The sequence below is a fragment of the Belonocnema kinseyi genome, chromosome 3 (genome assembly GCF_010883055.1).
Source record: "Belonocnema kinseyi isolate 2016_QV_RU_SX_M_011 chromosome 3, B_treatae_v1, whole genome shotgun sequence".
NCBI classification, from domain to species: domain Eukaryota; kingdom Metazoa; phylum Arthropoda; class Insecta; order Hymenoptera; family Cynipidae; genus Belonocnema; species Belonocnema kinseyi.
The window spans coordinates 76890086-76912870 of record NC_046659.1 but is presented as its reverse complement, the minus strand read 5'-3'; the positions used below and the strand labels follow the sequence as shown (position 1 = coordinate 76912870).

Here is a 22785-nt window from a genome sequence, read left to right as displayed (position 1 = left end):
AAGTGTATAGAGCTCCAAGGAGATTATGTTGAAAAAAAAAAATTTACCCAAAAAAAATTGTTTTTATACTTCATTCTAAGGACTTATTGAACTACCCTCGTAGTTTAGAATTTTGTTTATCTATAATCATTCATTTTCGTTTAGTTAATTTTTAAAAATATTCTATTATTTCAGATGGCACCTGCGTGTTCTGGGGACATGAGTAATGTAAATTTTTACCACTAATATGTGCATTTTTTAATAACACTAAATGTTTTATTTATAAAGAACTATGCTTATGCAAATGCCTTTTTTCTTTTAAAACGCAAATATTCTTTTGAATTTTACTAATGTCTTAAAATTGAAAAATATGATTCTTGCGAAAAATAATTTGTCACTTTTCTAAACATATATTTTCTGCTTTTATTGACTGTTATCAGCGATTTACACTAATGGAACTTCTTGTCCAGGAGAATTTTTCTATAGTGAATGTCACTCTTGTCTTTGTTTGGATGATGGAAAATCTGCTCGGTGTTCTTACGGGTCGTGTGAAAGTCTCAGAAGCTCGTGTAAAACGGAATATCCCAGAAATAAAGGTAAATTTATCATGATTGCTTAATATAACAAATATAGTGTTTGAATGTATGATAAAAATCTGTTAGAAATGAGCAAATAAATGTATAAGTTTTTCAAATTTGTAATAGAAATTATTTTCCTTGATGTGTGTAAATTTAAAAAATAAATACTTATTATAATCAGTCATCAAGGTACTTTACATTTTTTCTTTTAGAATTAGATCTTTTGAAACGTTCCAGACAAAATTAGTTTCCTTGTTGAACAATTTGGACATAATATGCTTCTAAAAAGCACCTAAACGTTACAAAATTTATTATAAATAAATTTCTTAATTTCAGTACATACAATCTAAAAATGTATCACTGGGAAAAATCTAAAAGAATAGAAATCTTGTAACATTCTTAAAATAGAATCTTTTGCGAACGGAATAAAACATTTAAAAAATTAAAAATTTTAAATTGTTTCTTTTTCTTACAAAATATAATTTTTTGAGCAAAAGTTAAAATTTCGAGTAAAAAAAATATATTTTTTAACAAAATGGTTTGATTTTCAACAAAATATTTAAATTTGCAACAACCGAGTTGAACGATTAAATCATTAAAAATAAATTTTAATCTGCAAAGTGGAAATTTCAACTAAACGATCAAATTTTTAATCAGGATATATATTAAACTTGATTAATTTTTTATAAAAAAGCAAGGATTTCAAACAAGATATATTCAGTTTTCAACAAGTACTTAAATTTAAAAAAGGAGATAATTAATTTGCCACAAAGTAGTTCAACTTTTAACAAAACAAAAAAAAGCACTCATTTTTTACTGAAAAGATGATATTGCTATGACAGTTAGATTTTTAACTAAATGCATGAATTTTCAAAGAAAAAGTTGAACAACAAAAATTTCAGTGATATAGTTGAATTTTCAAGTCGAAAATATGAATATTCAACGAAGAAGTTAATTCTGAATTAAATATGCGAATTGTTTACTATAAGATAATACATTTCAACCAAGAGTGAAAAAGTTACATTTTAAGGTAAAGAAATTAATTAAAAAAAAAAACGAATTCTCAAGCAAGGAGAAGAACCTTAAAAAAATTCATTTCAACGAAGTGGTTCAACAAGCACCCAAGTAGTAGTATTTTTAATTTAAAATAATTTGATTTCCTAGTCTTTCCCCAAAAGTAATTTTCCAAGTTTGGATGCTCAACTACCACATTTCACCTTCTCGAATTTTTGCTGGGCATGAAAAAATTCAATTTCACGATCGCTTCTGGGCGTCTGATATTAAGCACCCCTTTCTTTTCTTTCGCCTCAAGGAGCTGCGCCACGATCTCTTTGAAATCGCCTCACCTTGTTAGCACGAGTAACCTGTAATCTGTACACATTACACATATTGTGGCCAACTCGATAACGAAGAAGGCGGATCATTTCCTCTTTGAGGTATAAATATTTCATCCACTTTTCTCATTATCGCCTTCATGCTTAAGCCTTTTATTGTAAGGTACCTTTCAGGGCCAACTTTTCAACTTGCAATCAACCTTTCAAAAAACTGCATGTTTGTATTCGACGGTTATATATTTACTGGTAGTCAGAAATCTATTAAAAAGTGGCTTATATCAAGTTTTATCAGTTTAAGCGTTCTATGTCAGTTTAACTAAAATTATTATATTTGTGAAAAAAATGCTGTACAAAATTTTTGTTTTTGTGTTAAGAATCCATTTTTTGTAAAAATTTGATCCTTTTTGGTTTAAATAAAAATATTTTTTGCTTGAAGTATCAACTCTGACATTTTTCGCCAAGAATTACCTTTATTGATTGAATTCTACTGTTTTTCATTGTAAAATAAAATATTTCTTTGGTTCAAATATCAAAATTCTCATTTTATACTGAGAATTAATCTTTTCTTAATTTTGAATTTAACTACTTGGTTCAACGTTGAAGTTCATTGATAAAAATTCATTTTTGTTGTTGAAACTTCAACTTCTCTGTTGGCAATTTAATTATGTTGTTATAAATTTAAATATTTTGTTGAAAATTTAATTATTTACTAAAAATTTACTGTCTTTTTGAACATTTGCCCTTTTTGATAAAAAATTCGTCCTTTTGGAGTAAAAATGCATATTTTAGCTTGAAAATTAAACTATTTAGATAAAAATGCAACTGATTTTGGTAAAAGTATGAATTTTTTGGTTATAAAATGGACCATTGGGTTGAAAATTCAACTATTCGGTTAAAAATCCAACTTTTTTTTAAATTCATCCTTTTGCTTGAGAAGTTCGACAATTTGGATAAAAATTCAATCATTTGGGTAAAAAATTGTCTAAGGTTGAAAATTCAACTACTTGTTTATAAATTAATCCCTTTTTTGATAAAAAATTATAATTTCGGCTTCAGAAGTCACTTTTGTGTAAAAAGTTATACTTTTTAGTTTGCAAACAGAATTCTTTTGTTGTAAATTCTTTTTTCTTGTCAAAAATTAATCTCCTGGTTTGAAAATTTAACTTCTTGGCGTTGAAATATAAACTGATTTGTTGAAAATTTATTGTATCTGTTGATAATTTAGGTATTTTGTTAAAAATTAGTTTTTTCCTCCTGAAAATCAATTTTTTCAACTGTAAATTTGACTATTAAATTCTGGGTAGTTCTTGGTGAAAATTCAACTGTTTAATGGATAATTTGTGTTTTTGGTTAAAAAATTATTTTATTTTTGTAGGAAATTAAAATATTTGGTTGAAAATGAACTTTTTAATCCCTGATTTTCCCTGATCTATAAAATTTTCTCTGTTTTCCTGATTTCCAGGTTTTCCCGGACCTACGGCCATCAGGGTGGTCCAAAAATGCATGTCCAAATTTTTTTGCGTGCTAGAGGGCAACGATCCTCCCATTTCATTCTAAATCCGAAAAAAGAAATTCCTTAATTTTTAATTTTTTTATTTTAATAGGTGCCGGTTTTTACTTGAAGTTTTCAATGTAAAATGCTTGGGGAAAAATCACTTTTTTAGTTCTTAGAATAATTTTTTAGGATTTGAAAAAATGTAAAAGGAAAGTATGGGGGCCTGTAGAGAATTATCCAACGAAGAATTTCATCTATCAGACATATGGGTTTGACACCCCTAAAACACACCTACGAGTACCTGAAAACTACCCTTAAAACAAAAAATTTAAATTCTTCATGAAATTGACCTTTTAGACACGGTAATTTCGTCTTTTTTCACTTAAAATTATTATTATAGATCTAGTAGAATATTTATTATCATTGGTTAATAATTTTCAATCATTTAAACATATTAAATTTATTTGAATATTTTTTTTCTCGAAAATTCGTTTTCCCACCTAAAAATGATTACTATTAGTTTTGGGAAATATTTATTAACATTGGCTCATTAATTATTTATCATTTAAAAAAATGGAATTAAAAAAAAATTTTTTTAATAAAAATTATTACTTAAATATAACTGATGAATCAATTATAATTAAATTAATCATTATTCAGTTATTAATTGTTACTGATAAATATTCCACTAGGCCCACAGTAATAATTTGTATTTAAAAAACATTCCAAATGAAATTATTCAAACAAACTCCATTTATTTAAATTATTGGAAATGAACAAACTAATGTTAATAAATATTCAACTAGACCAATACTGATAATTTTTAGAAAAATAAGTAATTTTCACAAAAAGACAAAATTTGAAGATATTACATTTGTTTAAGCAATTAAAAATTAATAAACTAATGTTATTAAATATTCCACTAGACTAATAGTAATAATCGTAAGGGGGGCAATTTTCTAAAAAAAACTATTAAAACAAATTCCATTTGTTTAAATAATAAATAATTAATTAAACAATAATAACAAATATTCCAACAAACCAATAGTAATAATTTTAAGTAAAAGAAAACGAGAATACAGTTCTCAAAATGTCGATTTCATGAAGAATTGACATTTTATGTTTTAAGGATAGTTTTTAGTACTCAAGGGGATGTGTTAGGGGTGTCAAACCCATATATGTAATACATGAAATTCTTCGTTGCATAATTCTCAACAGATCCCCATACTTTCCCGCCACATAAAAAATTATTCCAAAAACTCAAAAAAGTGATTTTTCGCCATGCATTTTACATGGAAAACTTCAAGTCAAAACCAACACCTGTTAAATCCGAAAAAATAGAGATTTTTTTTCTCTGAGAATTTTCTTTTTATCAAAAAAAGTCATTAGGATAAATTGTTTCCATTTTAATACTATAAATATCGGTACATAGAATTTTCAAATTCAGAAAAAAGTGGTCACATAAATTTTCAAAATGCGCTCACTTTTTGAATGTTTATCAAAAATGGCTGGTTAACGAACTGGTCCTTTCTTTTAGGACCTTAAAAAAGTGTGCCAAAGATGGATTTGATCCGTTCATTTTTTCAAAAGTTATCGTGTTTACGGACGGACGGCCGGACGGACTGGCAGACAGGCAGAAACCATAGTAAAAACCTGATTTTTGGATTCAGGTGGTCTCGAAACGTGAAGATCCGTTGAAAAACTGTGATGTCAAAATTTGGATAATTCCAATACTTTCTCAATCATAAATGATGAGAATGTAAAAAAAGCGTAATTGAGTCACCCTAATTTGGTCTTGAAAGGTTAAAAGCACAACTATTTGGTTGAAAATCTATTTTTTTAGCGATTAAAAGTCAAATGCTTTCTAAAATATTCGACATTCTAAATGGAAAACTCCTCTTTCGTCGAAAAATCATCTTTTTCGGTAGCTAATTAGATTTTTCAATCTTGAATATTAAACTTTTTCGTTGAAAATGCACTATATGGTCATCCAGCAACAGCGCGACAATGCGGCTCATTATTAAATCTCTCTAGCAATCACCCCAGGTGCACAGTATCATTAAGTCATTGTACGTTACGCTTTATACACACTCAATTAAACAGACTCATAAATCCATCGAAAGAGCTATATAAATCACCCTAGCCAGAAAAACTGTTCAAAACATCGTACCGTACTTTTTGAATAGTCCAGTAGAGATCTTATTGGGATTCCATTGAGAATTGCTTTCACGGCCACTTATTCTTCGATTCAAGTTGAAATTTCATTAGCATTAATTTTCAGAACTTATGTCTCGAATTTTTCTTTTTTATCAATGTAAGGTGTAAGGCATTTGTGTAAGAGCTGCCGATCAGGGTTGGTAAGTAGCTACAGTTGAAAATCTCGTAGAGTTTCGAAGAGATAAAAAGTGAGACGATGCATCGTTCGCATTATGATTAATGTGACCTATCGATGTAACAGAGAACCAGTTAGTCCACTGGTGCCCTTCGGCTTCGTTCTGGAAGGTAGATTCATGAGAAGGAAGAAATCAAGGGATGGACGCCAGTCCACTTCTTGGCATCGTTTAGTCACGTATATTTCTTTATATTACGACCCCATATAACAACACCTACTATATCCTCAAATTCGTAAACTAACCATAAATAAAAAATCCAATTACATTTTAAGTCAAAGTTAAAATACGTAATCGTTGGGGGTATCCAACATGATATCGAATATCTACATTTAAAATTGACTTTCGCTAACCAGCTGCCCTGAGGGAAGTGTTTTCTGTGTATTAAGCACAGCCCAAGAAGGAAATGCGTGGAAAAAGAACATTATTTATTTTCCTAGTTTTAAAAACCAAATAAGTGGTGATAGGAGGCTATACACTAGGGTGGTCCAAAAATGTATGCCAACATTTTTTTTCATGCTAGAGGACAACGATCCCCTCTATTTTATTCTAAATCTGATCTACTGTCGGTAAGGTACAATTTCTGATTATATAGCAGATAAATTTAAAAATTTGAAAATAATTACTTGTGCCATTAACACCTAGCTAAAAATTAGCGTTATGTTCTTGAATTAAGAGTTCTTATTCTGATCCCTCTAATAGCTTAATTGGAGAAGCACCTGACCGGAAATCAGAAGTTTTGTGGTTCGATTCCCAATGGAGTGAAGATGGAGTAGGATCTTTTTTTCAAGAAATAATTTTAATGTTAATTTAGACTAATAGTAACAATTTTAAGGGAAATGGGGAAAAAATCTCGAAAAAAGATATTTAAACAAATTTCATTTGTTTAAATAATTAATAATAAGTTATTAAATAATAATAAATATGCTAATAGACCAATAGTTATAATTTTGAGTAAAAGAAATACGAGAATATAGTGCTCAAAAGGTCGACTTCATGAAGAATAGACAGTTTTCGTTTCAAGGGCAGTTTTCAGGTACTCGTGAGAGTGTGTTAGAGGTTTCAACCCCATATGTCTGATCCATAAAATCCTTCTTTGGATAATTCTTTACAGACCCCTATACTTTTTTGTCACATTTTTTCAAACCCTAACAAATTATTCCAAAAACTCAAAAAAGTGATTTTTCCCCATGCATTTTACATGGGAAACTTCAACTCAAAACCGGCACGTGTTAAAATTAAAAAATTTTTTAAATAAAAGTTATCGAATTTCTTTTTTCGGGTTTGGAATGAAATTGGGGGGATAGTTGCCCTCTAAGGAAAAAAAACATTTTTGAGCCACCCTACTATACACTCTTTCCCCTATTTATCTCTCTTTTTAAAATAAATTCTCTTTTATCCCTTATTTTCAATAAATTTCCCTTTTTTTCTCCTTATTACATTCAAATGCTAACTGAATAAAAAAAAAACCCAATGAGAAAATTAAACTATTTTTGGTTTGAAGTTCATTTTTTAAAATTAAAAAGTCTTCTAGTATATTTTTGTTTAAGAATACATCTTATTTGGTTGAAAATTTAATTATTTTATTGAAATTACAATTATTTTGTTAAAAAGTAAGTCATTTTGGTCAGAAATTCTATTTTATTGGCTAAAGATTAAGCTGTTTTGGAGAAATTTTGTTGCAGCTAAATATTAGTTTTCTTAAATAAGAAATTTGCTATTCCATTTTACGCTGAAAAATAATCGTTTTTAGTGAAAATTTTAACCAACATATTTTTTTAACCTCAAAGTTGACTTTCTTCATTTTTGGGTAAAAAGTGATCGTTTATAGTTAAAAGTTGAATTTCTTGTTTGAAAATGCAGGCATTTTGTTAAAAATTTGTTTTTGGTGAAAAAATGTCTTTTTCGTTAAAAATGTATCTATTCGGTTGCTTTTGCTCTACTTCAACCATTTTATTGGTTGTAGATTGAACTATTACGTCCAAAATTCGTTTTCTCATTTGGTTAAAAATTGGTTACAAATTGGTTAAAAATTTATGAATTTTGTTAATAATTTGTACTTTGGGTGGAAAAATATCTTTTTTGTTAAAAATTTAACTATTTGATTGATATTTGACCTTCTTTGTTAAAAATTCATTTTATTGATTCAAGTTCGAAATATTTTGTTGAAAAATCGTTTTTTCTTTCAGGTGAAAATATTTTTTGCTTAAACTCAAAATTTGACTATTCTAATTTGGGTTGAAAATTGATCATTTTTAGTTAAAACTTTTTTTTTTATGAAAAATAATTTATTAACTCAAAGTTTCAAATTTTCAATGTTAGTTGAAAATTGATCGCTTTTAGTTGAAAATTGAATTTCTTGGTTGAAAGTTCAGTTACTTTGTTAAAAATTTGTACTTTTGGTTAAAAATGGCTTTTTTGTTGTAAAAAATCGAACTATTTGATTAAGAGTTGATCAGCTTTGTTAATAATTCATTAGATTTGTTAAAAACCGAAATATTTCGTTGAAAATTCGTTTTTTATTTCAGCTGAAAATTAATTTTCTCTACTGAAAATTTAATTAGTCTATTTTCGTCTAATCGTTTTTGGTTGAAAACTCAACTATTAATTCATTTAAATATTATTTTCATAATTAATGTTATAATTAAAAGTTTATTTGAAAATTAGTTTTTTGTAGTTAAAAATTAATTTTTTATCTGAAAATTTAATGATTTAATTGTTTTTGCAAATATATAGTTTTAGATTGAGAGTTTTAATAGGTTCGAATATTTTATTAATTACTAGAAAAAGTAACTTTTTTGTTCGAAATTGAACTGATAAAGAATTCGCTCTTTTGGCTTATGATGTTAACAATTTGATAACATTTTCTTCTCTCTTTGATGAAAAATATTTCTTGGTCCAAAGCGCAACTCTTTTGTTGCAAATTCGTTTTTTTGGTTTAAAATTTCATGTTTTTGTAGAAGTTTAATCTTGTTTTGTTAAAGATGCACCAGTTTAGAGTTGAAAATTAATCTTTTTTGTAGAAATATTTCTTACATACATTTGAAAATTCTAAATATATACGGTTATAAAAGAATGTTTTTTAATTTTACCTTCAACTATTTGGTTGTAAATACTTTCTTTGGATTGGAAATTTAACTATTTGGATACAATTTTAACAATTTTTGTTTAAGGTCAGATTCTTTGTCGATAGTTACATTTTTTCTAAATTCGTACTCCTAGATCAAGAGTTCAACTAGCTTCTAAAAAATTCGTTTTTTTTCCAGAAAAATAAGCTACTTGCTAAAAACTCAAACTGTTTTTGGTCAAATTTAATCGTTTTCGTGTGAAAATGCATCTGTTTCTTTGAAATTTTATCTTCTTCGTTTAAAAAATCAACTATTATGTTAACGGTCCAAATATTTTGTTGAAAATTCGTCTTTTTAAATAAATAATTTACTGTTTTTGAATAAAAAAGTTGATGGTCTTTTTGGTTTAAAGATTAAAATTGTTGGATAAAAAGTCATCTATTTTGTTAGAAATGCAATACATTTCGACTTTAAATCTTAAGCTTTTCACATTATATTTAATATAGTGTTCAGACCCTAATTTTATTTAAAAGAATGTATTCTTCTATTTTTGTAAAAAGTCGCCCTAGTTCCCCTATTCTGAGAGCAACAGATTCATAGATTATATTCCCATAATCATACGAATCAATTAAGGCTCAATTAATTCCTCAAAATTAACTACCTACTCTACGCCTTTCAATGGATGATACCATTACCATTAAAATAATATATATGCTAATAGAATTTCATTAAATTTCTTGAGGAAAATTCTGAAAGGAATAAACTATCTATATTCGCTCTAGACATCAAACTTTTCAATAATTTAAGGTCAACCGGTTTTAGCATCGAAAAATTTAATTCAGATCGCTGAATTAACCATCAATGATTATTTATTGACCAATGTGCTAGGGTCGCTAAATAAAAACGCAATATTTCCATTCGTTTTTAGTAGAAAAAGAAGAGAGTTCTCATAAATTACCTTTGATAGGCCAACGACTAATTGGATACACGTTAGGTAAAGTCAGATTCTAGTTATGTTTGAGATACGTAACAGACGAGTATGAAAACGACTTCAGTGAACTCGTTTGTATCGGAAACTTGTCTTCCACATAACTCGAAGGTTCGACGTGTTCGAATAAATTTTCTTTTTCTCCTTCGCCTCCCCTTTTTCGATGCACTTTATATTCGATACTTTATGAATACTTTACAATTCCTCCTTTATTATTATACAGTATATTTATACAAATCCCAGTAATAATTTTCTCATTTGGCTCACTTTTTTTCTTTGAAGTGAGGCGTACAATCACGAGAGTCTTTCGTTCTTATTTTATTCAAATTTTTATTCGAGCATTATGCAGCAATTCCCCTTTCGTTTTAAATTTCTTTTTCTCATATAAAGTACTTCGACTCGTTTCGAGCGATGTTAAAAGAGTCTTGCTTCTCTGTGGATCTCTAGCATTTCTTTCTTATTGCATTTACACCTATTCGCAGTGAAATTTTAAATTTATTTATTTATTTATTTACATTTCGAATCTTCTTCCGGATATTCTCGGGTGATTTTCCGCAGAGTCGGTTACAAAGAAGAATTTGAAAAAGAATTGAATTTTCAACAAAATAACTAAACTTTTAACCAAATTAAGAAGGAAAATTAAAAAAAAAACAGTTGAATTTTCATTAAAAAAAAGATTATATTTCAAATAGAATATAGACGAATTCCCAAAGGAAAAGGTGAATTTACGAAGAAGATTGATTTTCCACCTAAAAAGATAAATTTCTAACAAATTAAATGAATTTTCCACAAAACAGTTGAATTTTCTAACCGCCACAATGAATTTTTAATAAGCAAGTTCATTGTACACTAATAATTAGACCATCTTTCAAATGATTAGTTTAATTTTTAACAAAAAGCTGAATTTTCAACCAAAAATGGAATGATTAAATTTTGTGTAATTATGTGTAATTTATGATATTCCAACCAAAAAAGATTTGTATTTAAATAAAAAGCAGTTGTATTCAATAAAAAAATGAATTTTTACAAAATAGTTACCTTTTAAAGCAAAGAATTAAATTTTGTATCTAAGAAGATTGAATTTTTCTACTAAAAAATACTAAGTTTTAACCAAATACATGCCTTTTTTTATAAAACATAAATTTTTCGTTAAATGCGTGAATATTGAAATAAAAATATGGATCTTAAAATAAAAATTTCATAGTGAAATTTGCAGTTTCAAAAAAATTAATTTTCAACTAGAAAAGAAACAAATTTCCAACAAAATAGTTTAAATTATAGAGAGATTTTGGATTCCAAGTTAAAAAATAGTTCAATTCCGATCCAATTAGTTGCTTTGCCAATAAATAAAAAAGAATAATTTTCTACCAAGAAAAACGAATTTACAATAAAGTACGTAAATTGTCAACCAAATTTTGGAATTTTAAACTAAAAGCGATCAATTTTCAACCAATAATGGAATAATTAAATTTCGAGTGAAAAATTTAATTTGAAAAAAAATAATTTTCAATGAAAAGTTTAAATTTATATCCGAACCGTTAGATCTTCACATAATAAAATGAATTCTTAACAAGTTAGTTTAATTATCAAACAAGCTGTTAAATTTGTATTGAAGAAGATTGGTTTTCTACTAAAAAAGACGCATTTACAACAAAATCCATAAACCTTTATCCAAATCGTTAAACTTTTAACTATAAAATGATCATTTTTCAACCAAAAGTAGGATAGTTAAATTTACAGTTAAAGTAATTAATTTTTAGTCAAAAAAAGGATTTTCAACAAGATATTTGAATTTTTAACCAATCAAGATGAAGTCTCAATGGGAAATTTGACAGTTGAATTTTCAGCTAAAAACAATCAATTTTCAAGAGAGAAAAGTTCAATATAATAGATAAATCTTCAACCAAATAGTAGAATTTCAAATGAACAGAGATGAATTCTGAACTTAAAAGATAATAACTGTAGTTTTTTCAATTAAAAAGAACTATCATTTATCGAAGAATAGTTAGTTTTTTTATTAGGTTCTATTATTTCAAATCGCATAAAAGCGAAAAAACAAGAAAAAGTAAAAAGGATAATTTCTTTAAAACAGGGGGAAAAAGATAAATTTTTTAAAAAACAGGTTAAGAGGGAATATGGGAAACCCGTGCAGAAATGAAGACTTGGTTTTGGTAGGGTACTAGTTATTTTGCTTTAACTTTATTGGGGCGCTGAACGGGAAATCTGTAAAGGACCCGACAAGAACGTCACGCTTTGTAGAAAAGGCACCAGCCTAGACTCTCTGACCAGATTGGAGCGAGGGTGCCTTCCTATTGCCCGACTAAACAGTGAGGTCGTTTCTTGATCCTTTCTCTATTTCACTATTAAGTCCTAATGTGATTATGTGTTATGTGGTCAAGTGTTATGGTTTACGAGATTTTGTAATGATGAACCATTAAAGTTTTTCCCGGGTTTCTGAAGTCTGATTCTATGGTTGCAATAGTAAACAAGTTTAATTTGCACATTGTCATAATCTATTAATACTAGCATTTTTTTATTAGCAGAAGGAAAATATTAATCCAAATGTAAAATACATTTTCTTTGCAAAAGTTAAATTAAAATATTTTACACCTTTCTGTAGCCTCTGTTAAACACTCTTCCGTTTTCTCGTATGTTTATTGGCATTAAATTCTTAACTATACTTCCCAAGTTATTCTAAAATAAAATTAATTGTTGAATTTGACTAGAAAAGACTGATCACTTACAACTAAAGAGATACGCACTTTATTAAAATTTTTGCAAGCACCGAGAATCGAACGCCACGCACCGCACGCTTATAAGTCGTACTTCCAATCCTCATAGGTACGATGTCAGGCTGAGCACAATATCATTAATACTTGACGGCATTCATCCGATACTTTCGAACTTAGGAAAAAAGGTTCTTCAATCTCGAATTGTTATATATGATATCTAAACGTACTTAGATGATTTGAAATTAATTCAATATTTAAGAAAAATTCTTTTCAAATTTTAAAGGCACCAAATGTTCTAAATTTTAGCAGAAAATATGAAAATTTTAAGTTTGAGTTTCGGTAATTTTAAAATTTTTTCTTTTTTTTTTAAATTTAAGTATAATTATGCATAATAACATTAAATTATTTTTTTGCACTCACAGCCATATTAACCGTTTTACCTGCTGAGGGCTTTACAACGTTCCCTCGAGAAAATAATGAATTGATAGAAATGTACCCGACAGGGTTTTAATTTACTGTATAAATAAAGACTCCTGTGATTATAGTTGATTAAACATTCCCCCCGCAGCGTGACATAGTTTTTGAATGACCTATATTTGCTTAGACACTATCTATTTAAAAAATTATTAAATAATATCGAATAAAGAACGGCTTAATATTATACATTAAAATAATGTCGGACAAAACACGTTTTGCGCAATGGTAAGCTGGTCCTTTTATTTCTTATTTTCTTATAGAGTTGCTGGTCATTCTTGGGGTCTGCTCGTTTGTTCGCATCATTAGAGCGCTCGCGTGCGGCAATTTGCCACGCCCAAGATACAAGTATTCGCACCTTTAACCATTTCTAATGCGCCAAAAAGAAAAAAAACAACAGTGGCCGTCTATAAAGGATTCTTTCTTATCATGGGGGAGCCAAGGGCTGGCATGCCGTCATTGGCAGTCTTTAAGATCTTCATTTCAAACGATGTTGAATAATTTACTAACCCAGAGAAGCCACCCGATGAGGTCCTTTCCGATCCGAGAAATGTTCTTTAATCACGCGACCATTTTTTGTCTCGATGAGAAACCTCCGAAAACCAAAGTTCTAGAATTTAATCCTAGATCGGATCCATTTCAAATCAGGCACATTCTGCATTTGAAGTTGCAGAATCTCCCTGGGACGAAATATATTGGGTTTTAGAGGAAATTAGGCAGTACTTATTTTCGCGATTTGTGAAAAAAAAAATTTCTGGAGTTATGCGTATTTGAATTTTTGGCTGTGTTTTTCATTATGAGGAAAATACCGTATGAATTTTATGCGGGCGAAATAACTTTTGTGACCATGAGATTTTTTGTTCATTAACTCGAATTCTCGCATTTATCTTACAAACAAAAATAGATAAGAAAAAACGCTGAGACAATATTTTGAACAATTAAGAGATATCTACAAAAAGTTCTTTTACTTATTTATGAAATCTTGCACCATTTCCAAAAAAACACAAAAATTCCATTTTCATAGGCAAAAAAATTCTGTTTAGGGAAGCGGCGGGTAATGTGGCGCGGCAGTTAATGTGGCGCACCCTCATTTACAGAAATTGATTGATTCATAGCGAGAGGTATTTTCTGTACTGTATTTTATTATGTTTACTGTTTTGTATAGTGAAAAAATTTGCTCAGTAAAGCTAATCACACAATTCTTATTATGAGAAGCTATTTTTAGGTGTTATGTGTGTATTTTTAAAGTATCCAAGAAGTAGTGAAAAAGTACAGTAGCATTTTTCCGGACTAAAAAGCATAAGATATAACGTTCAAGTTGCAAATAATTCACAAAACATTATTTACACTCATCATTTACCTAAAATTTATTTCATTGAACTCAGTAAACAACTTTTATTTCCCTTTTCCAAATTGCACTAAGAGCGCGCCACATTAGCCAACCAGGAAGGGTAATTTGGTGCAGGTACCATTTTTGTGAAACTTGATAACTAACTACTTTAATAGACGTAAACAATTTGTATCGTTACAAATTTATTTTTTATAAAATCGAATTTTTTATGTTTTTCGAAGCAATTGAAGTCACAAAAATAATGGAAAGACAAGAAATTGTCTTACTAAAAAGTGTTTTAATCAATATAATGAAATATATTTCATATCTATTCAGATATTTTTCATTAATGTACAAAAACTTCTTTTGAAACTCCGCTTAAAAAATAAATAATACCTCGGTCTACATTTTCAGATATTTATAATCCATTTACTCAGATACTTTAGTAGAGTCTTCAGAATCCAAAGAGAAATCATTGTCTGTTATAGATAATTCAATAGCCTAATCGTGTTTTGCATTTTTCGCTATGTAAGCAGTTTTGATATCACCTTTATTAATGTCCATCTTCCACATGTGACATTTTTGTATCCTCGGGATAGACGGCACCTTCTTCCACTCTTGCATTTACAGTCGTATAAAATTGTTTAAATCTTGTGTAGAAAGTAAAATTAGTTTAACAGCAGGAAAAACTTTTTCACTTTAGCCACGAAAGGTTTAGCTGGGCTTCCAAGTGTGAATGTTTTAGATTGTGATTAGTAGCAAACTATTTTAAAATTGCCCCGACAAAGACATTTTAGAATTTCCATTGTTCATTTATATGTGAAATTTGAAAAATAGTTCAAAGGACTAGAAACATACAGGCAATTTCTGCGAAAGGGGGAAACCCAAACTTTCCTGCTTTTAGAAATAGTTTTTACAAATTTTTGTTTATATAAATATAATATTTTATAAGTTTTATGTAGGCTTATCCATTCTTGAGATCAAGAGAATTTGTTTGCTTGAAAAAATTATTATTTTTTTTTCGGAAATGGTGCAAGATATCAGAAATGAGTAAAAGAACTTTTTGTAGAGCTCTCTTAACTATGCATAATATTTTCGTGAATATTTTTCGTATCTATTGTTGTTTTCAAGAAAAATACGATAATGCAATTCTATGAAAGAAAATGTTTTGGCCACAAAGGTATTTAGCCCACATAAAACTCACAAGGTATTTTCCTCATGATAAGAAATTCTATAAAAAATTGCCAAAAAATATAAGTCTGGGGTTTTTGAGAAAATCGACTTTTAGTATTTTCAGAAAAACCGCTGCCATTTTGTTAATTTTAAACATTTTTTCAATTTTCTTATGGACTTCGAAAGAAGGCGATAAAATCTACCAGAATCGGAAAAGAAATCTGAAGTATCTCAATTAGGCCAAAAGTTATATAAGTTTAAGGATTTTTTTTTGAAAAACAAAGCAAAAAATTCAAACACGTACAACTCCGTAAAAAAATTTTGTTTCACAAATCGCAAAAATACCTATCACCTAATTTCCTTTAAAAAACAATATATTTAGTCCCGAGAGATTCTGCAACTTCAAGTGTAGAACCTGCCTGTTTTGAAATGGATTTGATTCTAGACCTAAATCAGTAGACAACGACAAAATGAAGAATTTGTTTTTAAAAACAGTTGAATTATTTTTAAAAAAATTAGATTTTGATAAAAAAAGTTACTTCTATACCTAAAAACACGAATTTTCAAGAAAACACAAAAACTCTCAACCCAAAGTTGAATTTTCAACTAAACTAGATTAATTTTTAAGAGAAAAAGGGTTTGTTAAAAAAATAGTTCGATTTTCAAAGAAAAAGATGAATTGTTAACTAAAATTCTGAATCGAGTTGTTAAATTTTTTACCGAAAAAAACGAATTTCTAACGAAATTCATGAATTTCGAGCTAAAAGTTTAATGTTCAACTGAGTCAGATGAATGAAAAAAAAAGAATAATTGTCTACCAAAAAGATCAATTTTCAACAATATTCAAAATTATCCACCCAGAAAATTTGAATTTTGTAAAAGAGAATGAAAAAATACTTCGTTTAATTCTTAAGAAAATAGTTCATCTTTAAAACCTTGTTAAATTTTCAACTAAGAAGATAAGTTTTCGAACAAAAATATGTATTATTCACCGAAAAACCGAATTTTTAACAAAATTCAATAATTCTGAACCAAAAAGTTAAATTTTCAACTAGAAAAGATTATTTTTTAAACAAAGTGATTAATTTACTACCAAAAAGGTGAATTTTCAATAAAATTCAAGAATTCTTAATCAAAAAGTTCAATTTTCAGCTAAGAGATTCAATTTTTAATCAAAAAGATTAACTATCTACAGAAACAAAAAGTTCAACATGCTAAACGCGATACCAAATATACTTTGAGAAACAAAATTTCTCTAGATTATAAAAGAATAACCAAATAAATGGATTAGTATCAATATCTATGAAGGAATTGGCCATGCAACTACTAAATAAATTGATAAATTTATTTCCAGGTATTATTTTAAAAGGTAGTTTTAAATGGATTTAATAGATGATTTTATAATGAATAGCGTTCTATTGAAATAAAATAATAAATTATTGAATGGATAGAAAAATTCAAGAAATGTGAAAATTATGCATGCATAACTATACTAACAAGCGACCTGAAGTTGTAGGCTCTCAACATTGGTATATAATTTTAAATGTGTACATAAGGAAAGGCACATAAACATTCCACACTATCTGAAACTAGTTGGTTCTGCAATATGTTTGCCAATTCTAGCACACTATAATCGTCGAAGTTATTTAATTTTTCTGAAAAGACATATTAGTTATCCTATAAATTTGTTCAAGGACACTTTCCCAGTTCACTTAAAACTATTTAATTATTCTTCAATATTAAACTAAAACTTACCCATTTTGAAGAAACTAAACCGACAAATGAAAATAATATCAGCGAAATAAATTATTAAACTTGAATTAAAGTGGAGTCAGAATCGACCTATTAACAAACTGAAAATCGTGAGTCACGGCGTCATGGCAGAAGCAACGTACATACGCCTACGCTATACGAGAGACGCCATTTACTTTCAGCGGTACATTTAAAATTAATTCGAACTGATACTTGAAGGTTTTTTTCCATAAAACTATATAAGTTGATTAACAATTTTATAAAATTATGTTAATTTCATTAGTTAAATTCTTGAGAACGATGTTTTGATTTCCTGAAATATTTTATTTTATTACTTGCATGCTTTTACTAAAGTCCCTTTACTTATCTAGCTTCTTCAAATTCTGTTTAATGATCAGGATACTATATTATTAAACACAATCATTCTTAATATAACAGTATAAAATTATAATATAAATTAGGAAAGCATTATAACTTCTCAATTGAATCTTAAAAGATTTAGAGGATATTCTCGATATTGAAAATCCATAATTATGGAATTGGATAAGTTCAAGCCAGATTCGCTCACTTAAAACTGCTCAATCTGCGTGGGTTGATTGACTTGAACATTTGTCCATGAATCTGTTTGAAACCCACGGTGAACTTGGATTCAGTTCAACTTAAAAGGGCTTACAGCTCTCATTTTTTCTTCTGAAGTCATTTCAGTGATGCTTCATGATTATTTTGAGAGTATCTAGACACAAAAATCTTGGGACATCTGAGACCCATTGAAACTTTAGAAAAAGTATCAAAAATGGCAATTTTTATCAGTTTAGAAAAAATATATTCTCACTTCAGAACATGTCAATTTTAATTCGTCTTAATAGAAATTAAATTACATTAAATTCCTCGCAAAAATAAAAAAAAGTATTATTTATTTTGTATGCGTTTTAGGAGATACAGCTTTCGAAATCAATATTTTTCTAAAAAATTGGTGAAAAAAATATTGTTAGTTTTCATGGAATAACATATTTTCTGTATACTGGAGATGAAAATAGTCACATTAATAGTTAAAGCAGACATAATTATAGGAAAAGCTGAACAAATATTATATATTTTATAGGTCCAAAGTTATAATGTGTTGAAAAATACCCTCTTTTATGAAAGTTTGTTAAGAAGTAATATTAAAATAATATTTTGACCCGTCTCCGCCTAACTTCAAAATGACATTTTACAAAAAAGCTGATACAACTTATAGTTTTTAATCAGAAATATAAGTGTTATTGTGCATAACCGTTAATCGAACAATGAATAATGAGTTCAAAATAATTAATACTGTCATAAGAATAATTTTAATTAAACTCTTTAGAAATTATTATTTATTTGAGCACATTGCTTTTTTTATTATAAATTCTTACAAAGTTTGAAACAGTTAAAAAATTTATTAATAAGTTTTAAAAAATTCTTACTTTCTCCCTTTTTTCAAGAAATCTTTCCTTTTTCTTGTTTTTTCGCATAAATGTGAACTGACTCAATATAAACCAATAAGAAAATCTTAGTTGAAAAGTCTAACAACACATTTTTGTTGGCGAACTCATCAGGTTTGATTAAAAATTCAACTATTAGGTTAACATTTTATTAATTTCTTGAAAATTCAACTTTTTTGTTGGGAAGTCATATTTTTCAGTTGAAAATTAGACTAATTCCTTCATCCCAGAATGAAATGGTCAAAATTCAGTTTTTGGTAGCAGATTCACATCATTGATGGAACATTCGTCTTTTTCAATTAAAAAATCATCTATTTGATTTAAAATTCATCGTTTCTGGTGCAAAATCCAATTAATCAAATTCCTATTTAAAATTTCAACTATTCGATTCAAAACATATAGTTTTTAGTTGAAAATTAAAGTATTCGGCCGAAAAGTAATGCGTTTTAGTTAATAAATTATCTCTTTTGGTAGGGAATGAATCTTTTTGGTTCAAAAATCAATCTTTTGGTTGGAAATTTAACTGTATTTAAGCTGAAAGTTGAACTGGTTTGTAGAAAATTATTTTTTTTTATCTTAAAATTCCGCGCTTTTTTATAAAATTTAATAACTTATTTGGGTATTAAATTTTTTATCAAAAATACATACTGCCGGTTCAAAATGAAAGTATTTTGATACAAAATTAACGTATTTATCTGAAAATTTAACTACTTTTTTTGTACATTACTTTTTTTTATGAAAAATTAATTAATTTACCTCAAAATGTAACTGTTTTATTTTTAGTTTTGAATGTATTCTTTATGAGTTGAAAAGTCAACTATTTGATAGAAAATGTGTATTCTGTTAAAAATTTGCTTATTGGGTAGAAATTAATGTAGTTTTTTGAAAATTCATCATTTTGGTTTAAGATTCATCTATTATGTTCAAAATTACTTTTTGATTAAAAATGAACTTTCTGGTTGAAAATTCTTCTTTTCCGGCATAAAATTCAATTGTCTTCTGAAAAATTTAAATTTTCAACCTGAAAACTCAACTATTTTGTTGAAAATTGATATTTTTTCGTATAATTCAACTGGTTGATAAATTGTTTTTTAAAAATGAAAATTAATTTTCTAACCTAAAAATATACCTACTCCATTTTTTAGTTGAAAACCTATCCTTTTTAGGTGAAATTTTAATTATTTTATTATCTTGTTTAATTCAAAATTTAATTAATTCATATTGGTTTTTAAAATATCCACACGTATTTATTTATAAATTTGAATTATATTTTCTAAATAATGTAATTTGGGGAGTAAATTTTCTTCAGCTTTTGTTCCGAAAAAACAAGAGTGCTCTCATTAGAAGAGAATTTAAAAATCAAAAAGGTGCGTGCTCTTAAATATTTAAAAATTATAATAAGTTTTTTGTTATAAAAGGGAGAGATTTTTCTACAGTAGATAATGAAACATAATGCAGATATTTAATTATTACATCAGTTAAAGGTGCTGAAATTATTTAAATTCCTCTTCTTTTCAGACTTTGTTAGAAACGAGTTTTGCATATTTTGTATACCCTTTATAGTTCGCGAGTTTTATATGATATTTTTACACTGAAGTTTATTTTACAGAACATTTTAAATCCCCAATACCTCTATTTCTTAACGATAATTTTTTATTTTCAAACTAAATTATCCAACTATTCAACCATCATTGTCTTAAAATGTAGCGTTTGTTTAAGACGACTGTGTACGATGAAGATAAATTATTTGCCTACTCATAATGTTTCATCAAATTCTGCACCGTCATAACTTTCAAAATTCCTTTGAAAATGTTTAGGCCTTTAAATCTTCCTTAATATAAATCAAAATCTAACATCACATTAATGATCTGCACCTTATTGTGAGTGAGATGAAGATGCCTTCCTTTTATTTGATGATAATAATCAATAAAAAAACACCATTTTCCACAAGCGCTGAGAGAAACTTTCCACTTACGGAAACACGTTTTATATCGTAAAATGTGCTATGTCATGCAGAATTTTACGAAACTCCATTGATAAAGATAGGGCATTTCTAGCCAAATTTTATTTAAAAAACACTTGTTTACTCGGTTTATATTTTGCTTTAAAGAAGCAAGGGTCAGCTTAGCCCCACTCTGTCCTACAAGAATTTTTCTCTCGATATTGCTGTTCTTTTTGGTGCAAACAGAACTAGAGCTAAAAAAATATTTACAGAAAATTCAACAATTTAATTAAGAATTTATGTATTTTGTTATTGGATCGTCTCTTTTGGCAGAGTATGACCCTTCTTGATTAAAAATGTAAGTGCTTGGTGGGATAAAAGGTTGATAAAACTTTATTTTATTGCAATTTTTTCCTCTCTTAACTGAAAAGGTCTTCCATAGTGCAAAATTCAACTTTTTGTGTGAAATGTTGGTATTTTTTAAAAATCAATTTTAACTGGTTTTAATTTGTTTAAATATACTTTTTGATTAGAATATCAACTAATACTGTTTGTTGAAAATGAATCTCTTTGGTTGAAAGCTTGATAATTTTTTTTCGAAAATGGGTATTTTTCAATTGAACATTAAACTACTTGGGTAAAGGTTAAAGTTTTCTGTTGAGCATTAATTTTTCTTTTAAAGATTCATGCTTTTATCTAAAATATTAACCATCTTGTTGAAAATTCAATTATTTTGTTAAAGATTCAGCTTTTTTGTTGCAATTTTAATTATTAGGTTTTAAACTTCTTTTTTTGTTGAACATTGTTCTTACCGAAGATCTTAATTACAGACAATCAGAGAGCCCACCAAAATGTAAGTCGCTGTGTTCTGTTATAATGAGCAACTTTTTAACTTATGACAGTGTTATATTCCAAATTAAAACAAATATTTTCTTCAGAGAAACAATGTAACTTTTTTAAATTCTTAAGTCGCTATGGCTTAATCAAGAAGGGTTATCGAAGGTTTGTTAATAGATCAATCAACGCATTTCAAATATGCAAACAATTACATCATTTGCGGTACTGTTATATTTCTTATATAAAGAAATAACTCTTTGATGCCAGGAAAATAAATTTTTAAAATTCAAAAACGATATTGGTAGGTTCTTCATTCGGACAATCGATGCATCTCGAAAACGCGAAAAAATATATCATATACATTACTGTTTTATTCCCAAGAATAAAAGTTTTCCGTTTATCATCGAGTTAAACGGTGTATTTTTCAAATGTATAAATTGGTGTGCAAAAAAAAAGATTCTAACAAGGAACCCTTACAAGGTGTCCGCCTCCAATTTTCTTGAAATTTCAATATGTTTTAGGGTGCGAAGAAGTAAGAAATAAGCAATTTTTTTTTATCGGCGGAAAAACGATTCTAAGGGGTGAAACTGACCCTCGAAGTTCACCCTAAAAATCGAATTTTTTTCCTATCTCAACAAAAAATTTGAATATTGATATCATTTCAACGGCAAAATATTCGGCATGAAATGCCCATTCTTTGACAATCATTTTTAAGTTAAGGGGTTACAACCCTTAATTTTTTTAAAGAAAAATTCCCTTTTTTGTGGATTTTTCTTTTATCAATAACTGATTTTCCTTACAAAAATGTGAGGAATTATGTTTATGTTATTTTATTCTTAAAAAATTAATCAAGTGATACAACATTAATAGATTCTTTCAAAGCAATATATCTGATTAACATAAGCCAGTTTTAAGGAAGACTTACATGTACACTCACGGTACATAATTTGTACAGTAATGAAAATCTTCGAAATAATGTTTAAGGCATAAGGATTTTCGACACCATGCACATCTAATAATAGCAACATTCGTACATCCAGGAATCTCGCATAAAGCTTGGTCTGACTGCGTAAATCCAATTTCAACAGGATTTTCGAAATGTATAGGTTTTTTATCTATATATCCACTCTTAAACCAAGAATATGTGAAAAGATTTACATATCTAGGCGATGACAGTTGGTTGTGAGTGAGCGAATGTAACTTGATGACATTGTTTTTCATATGTAAATTTAGGTCGCCATTTAATA

The 22785-nt window shown here is 27.8% G+C and overlaps 1 protein-coding gene across 1 annotated transcript in view; it reads left to right on the top strand.

The window, feature by feature from the left end:
* Positions 1–22785, top strand: part of LOC117169888 — a 36865-nt gene that overhangs the window by 604 nt on the left and 13476 nt on the right. Inside the window, exon 2 of the mRNA XM_033356396.1 lies at positions 420–575. Coding sequence (XP_033212287.1) covers positions 420–575 — 156 coding nt within the window. The remainder of the gene's footprint in view (positions 1–419; positions 576–22785) is intronic.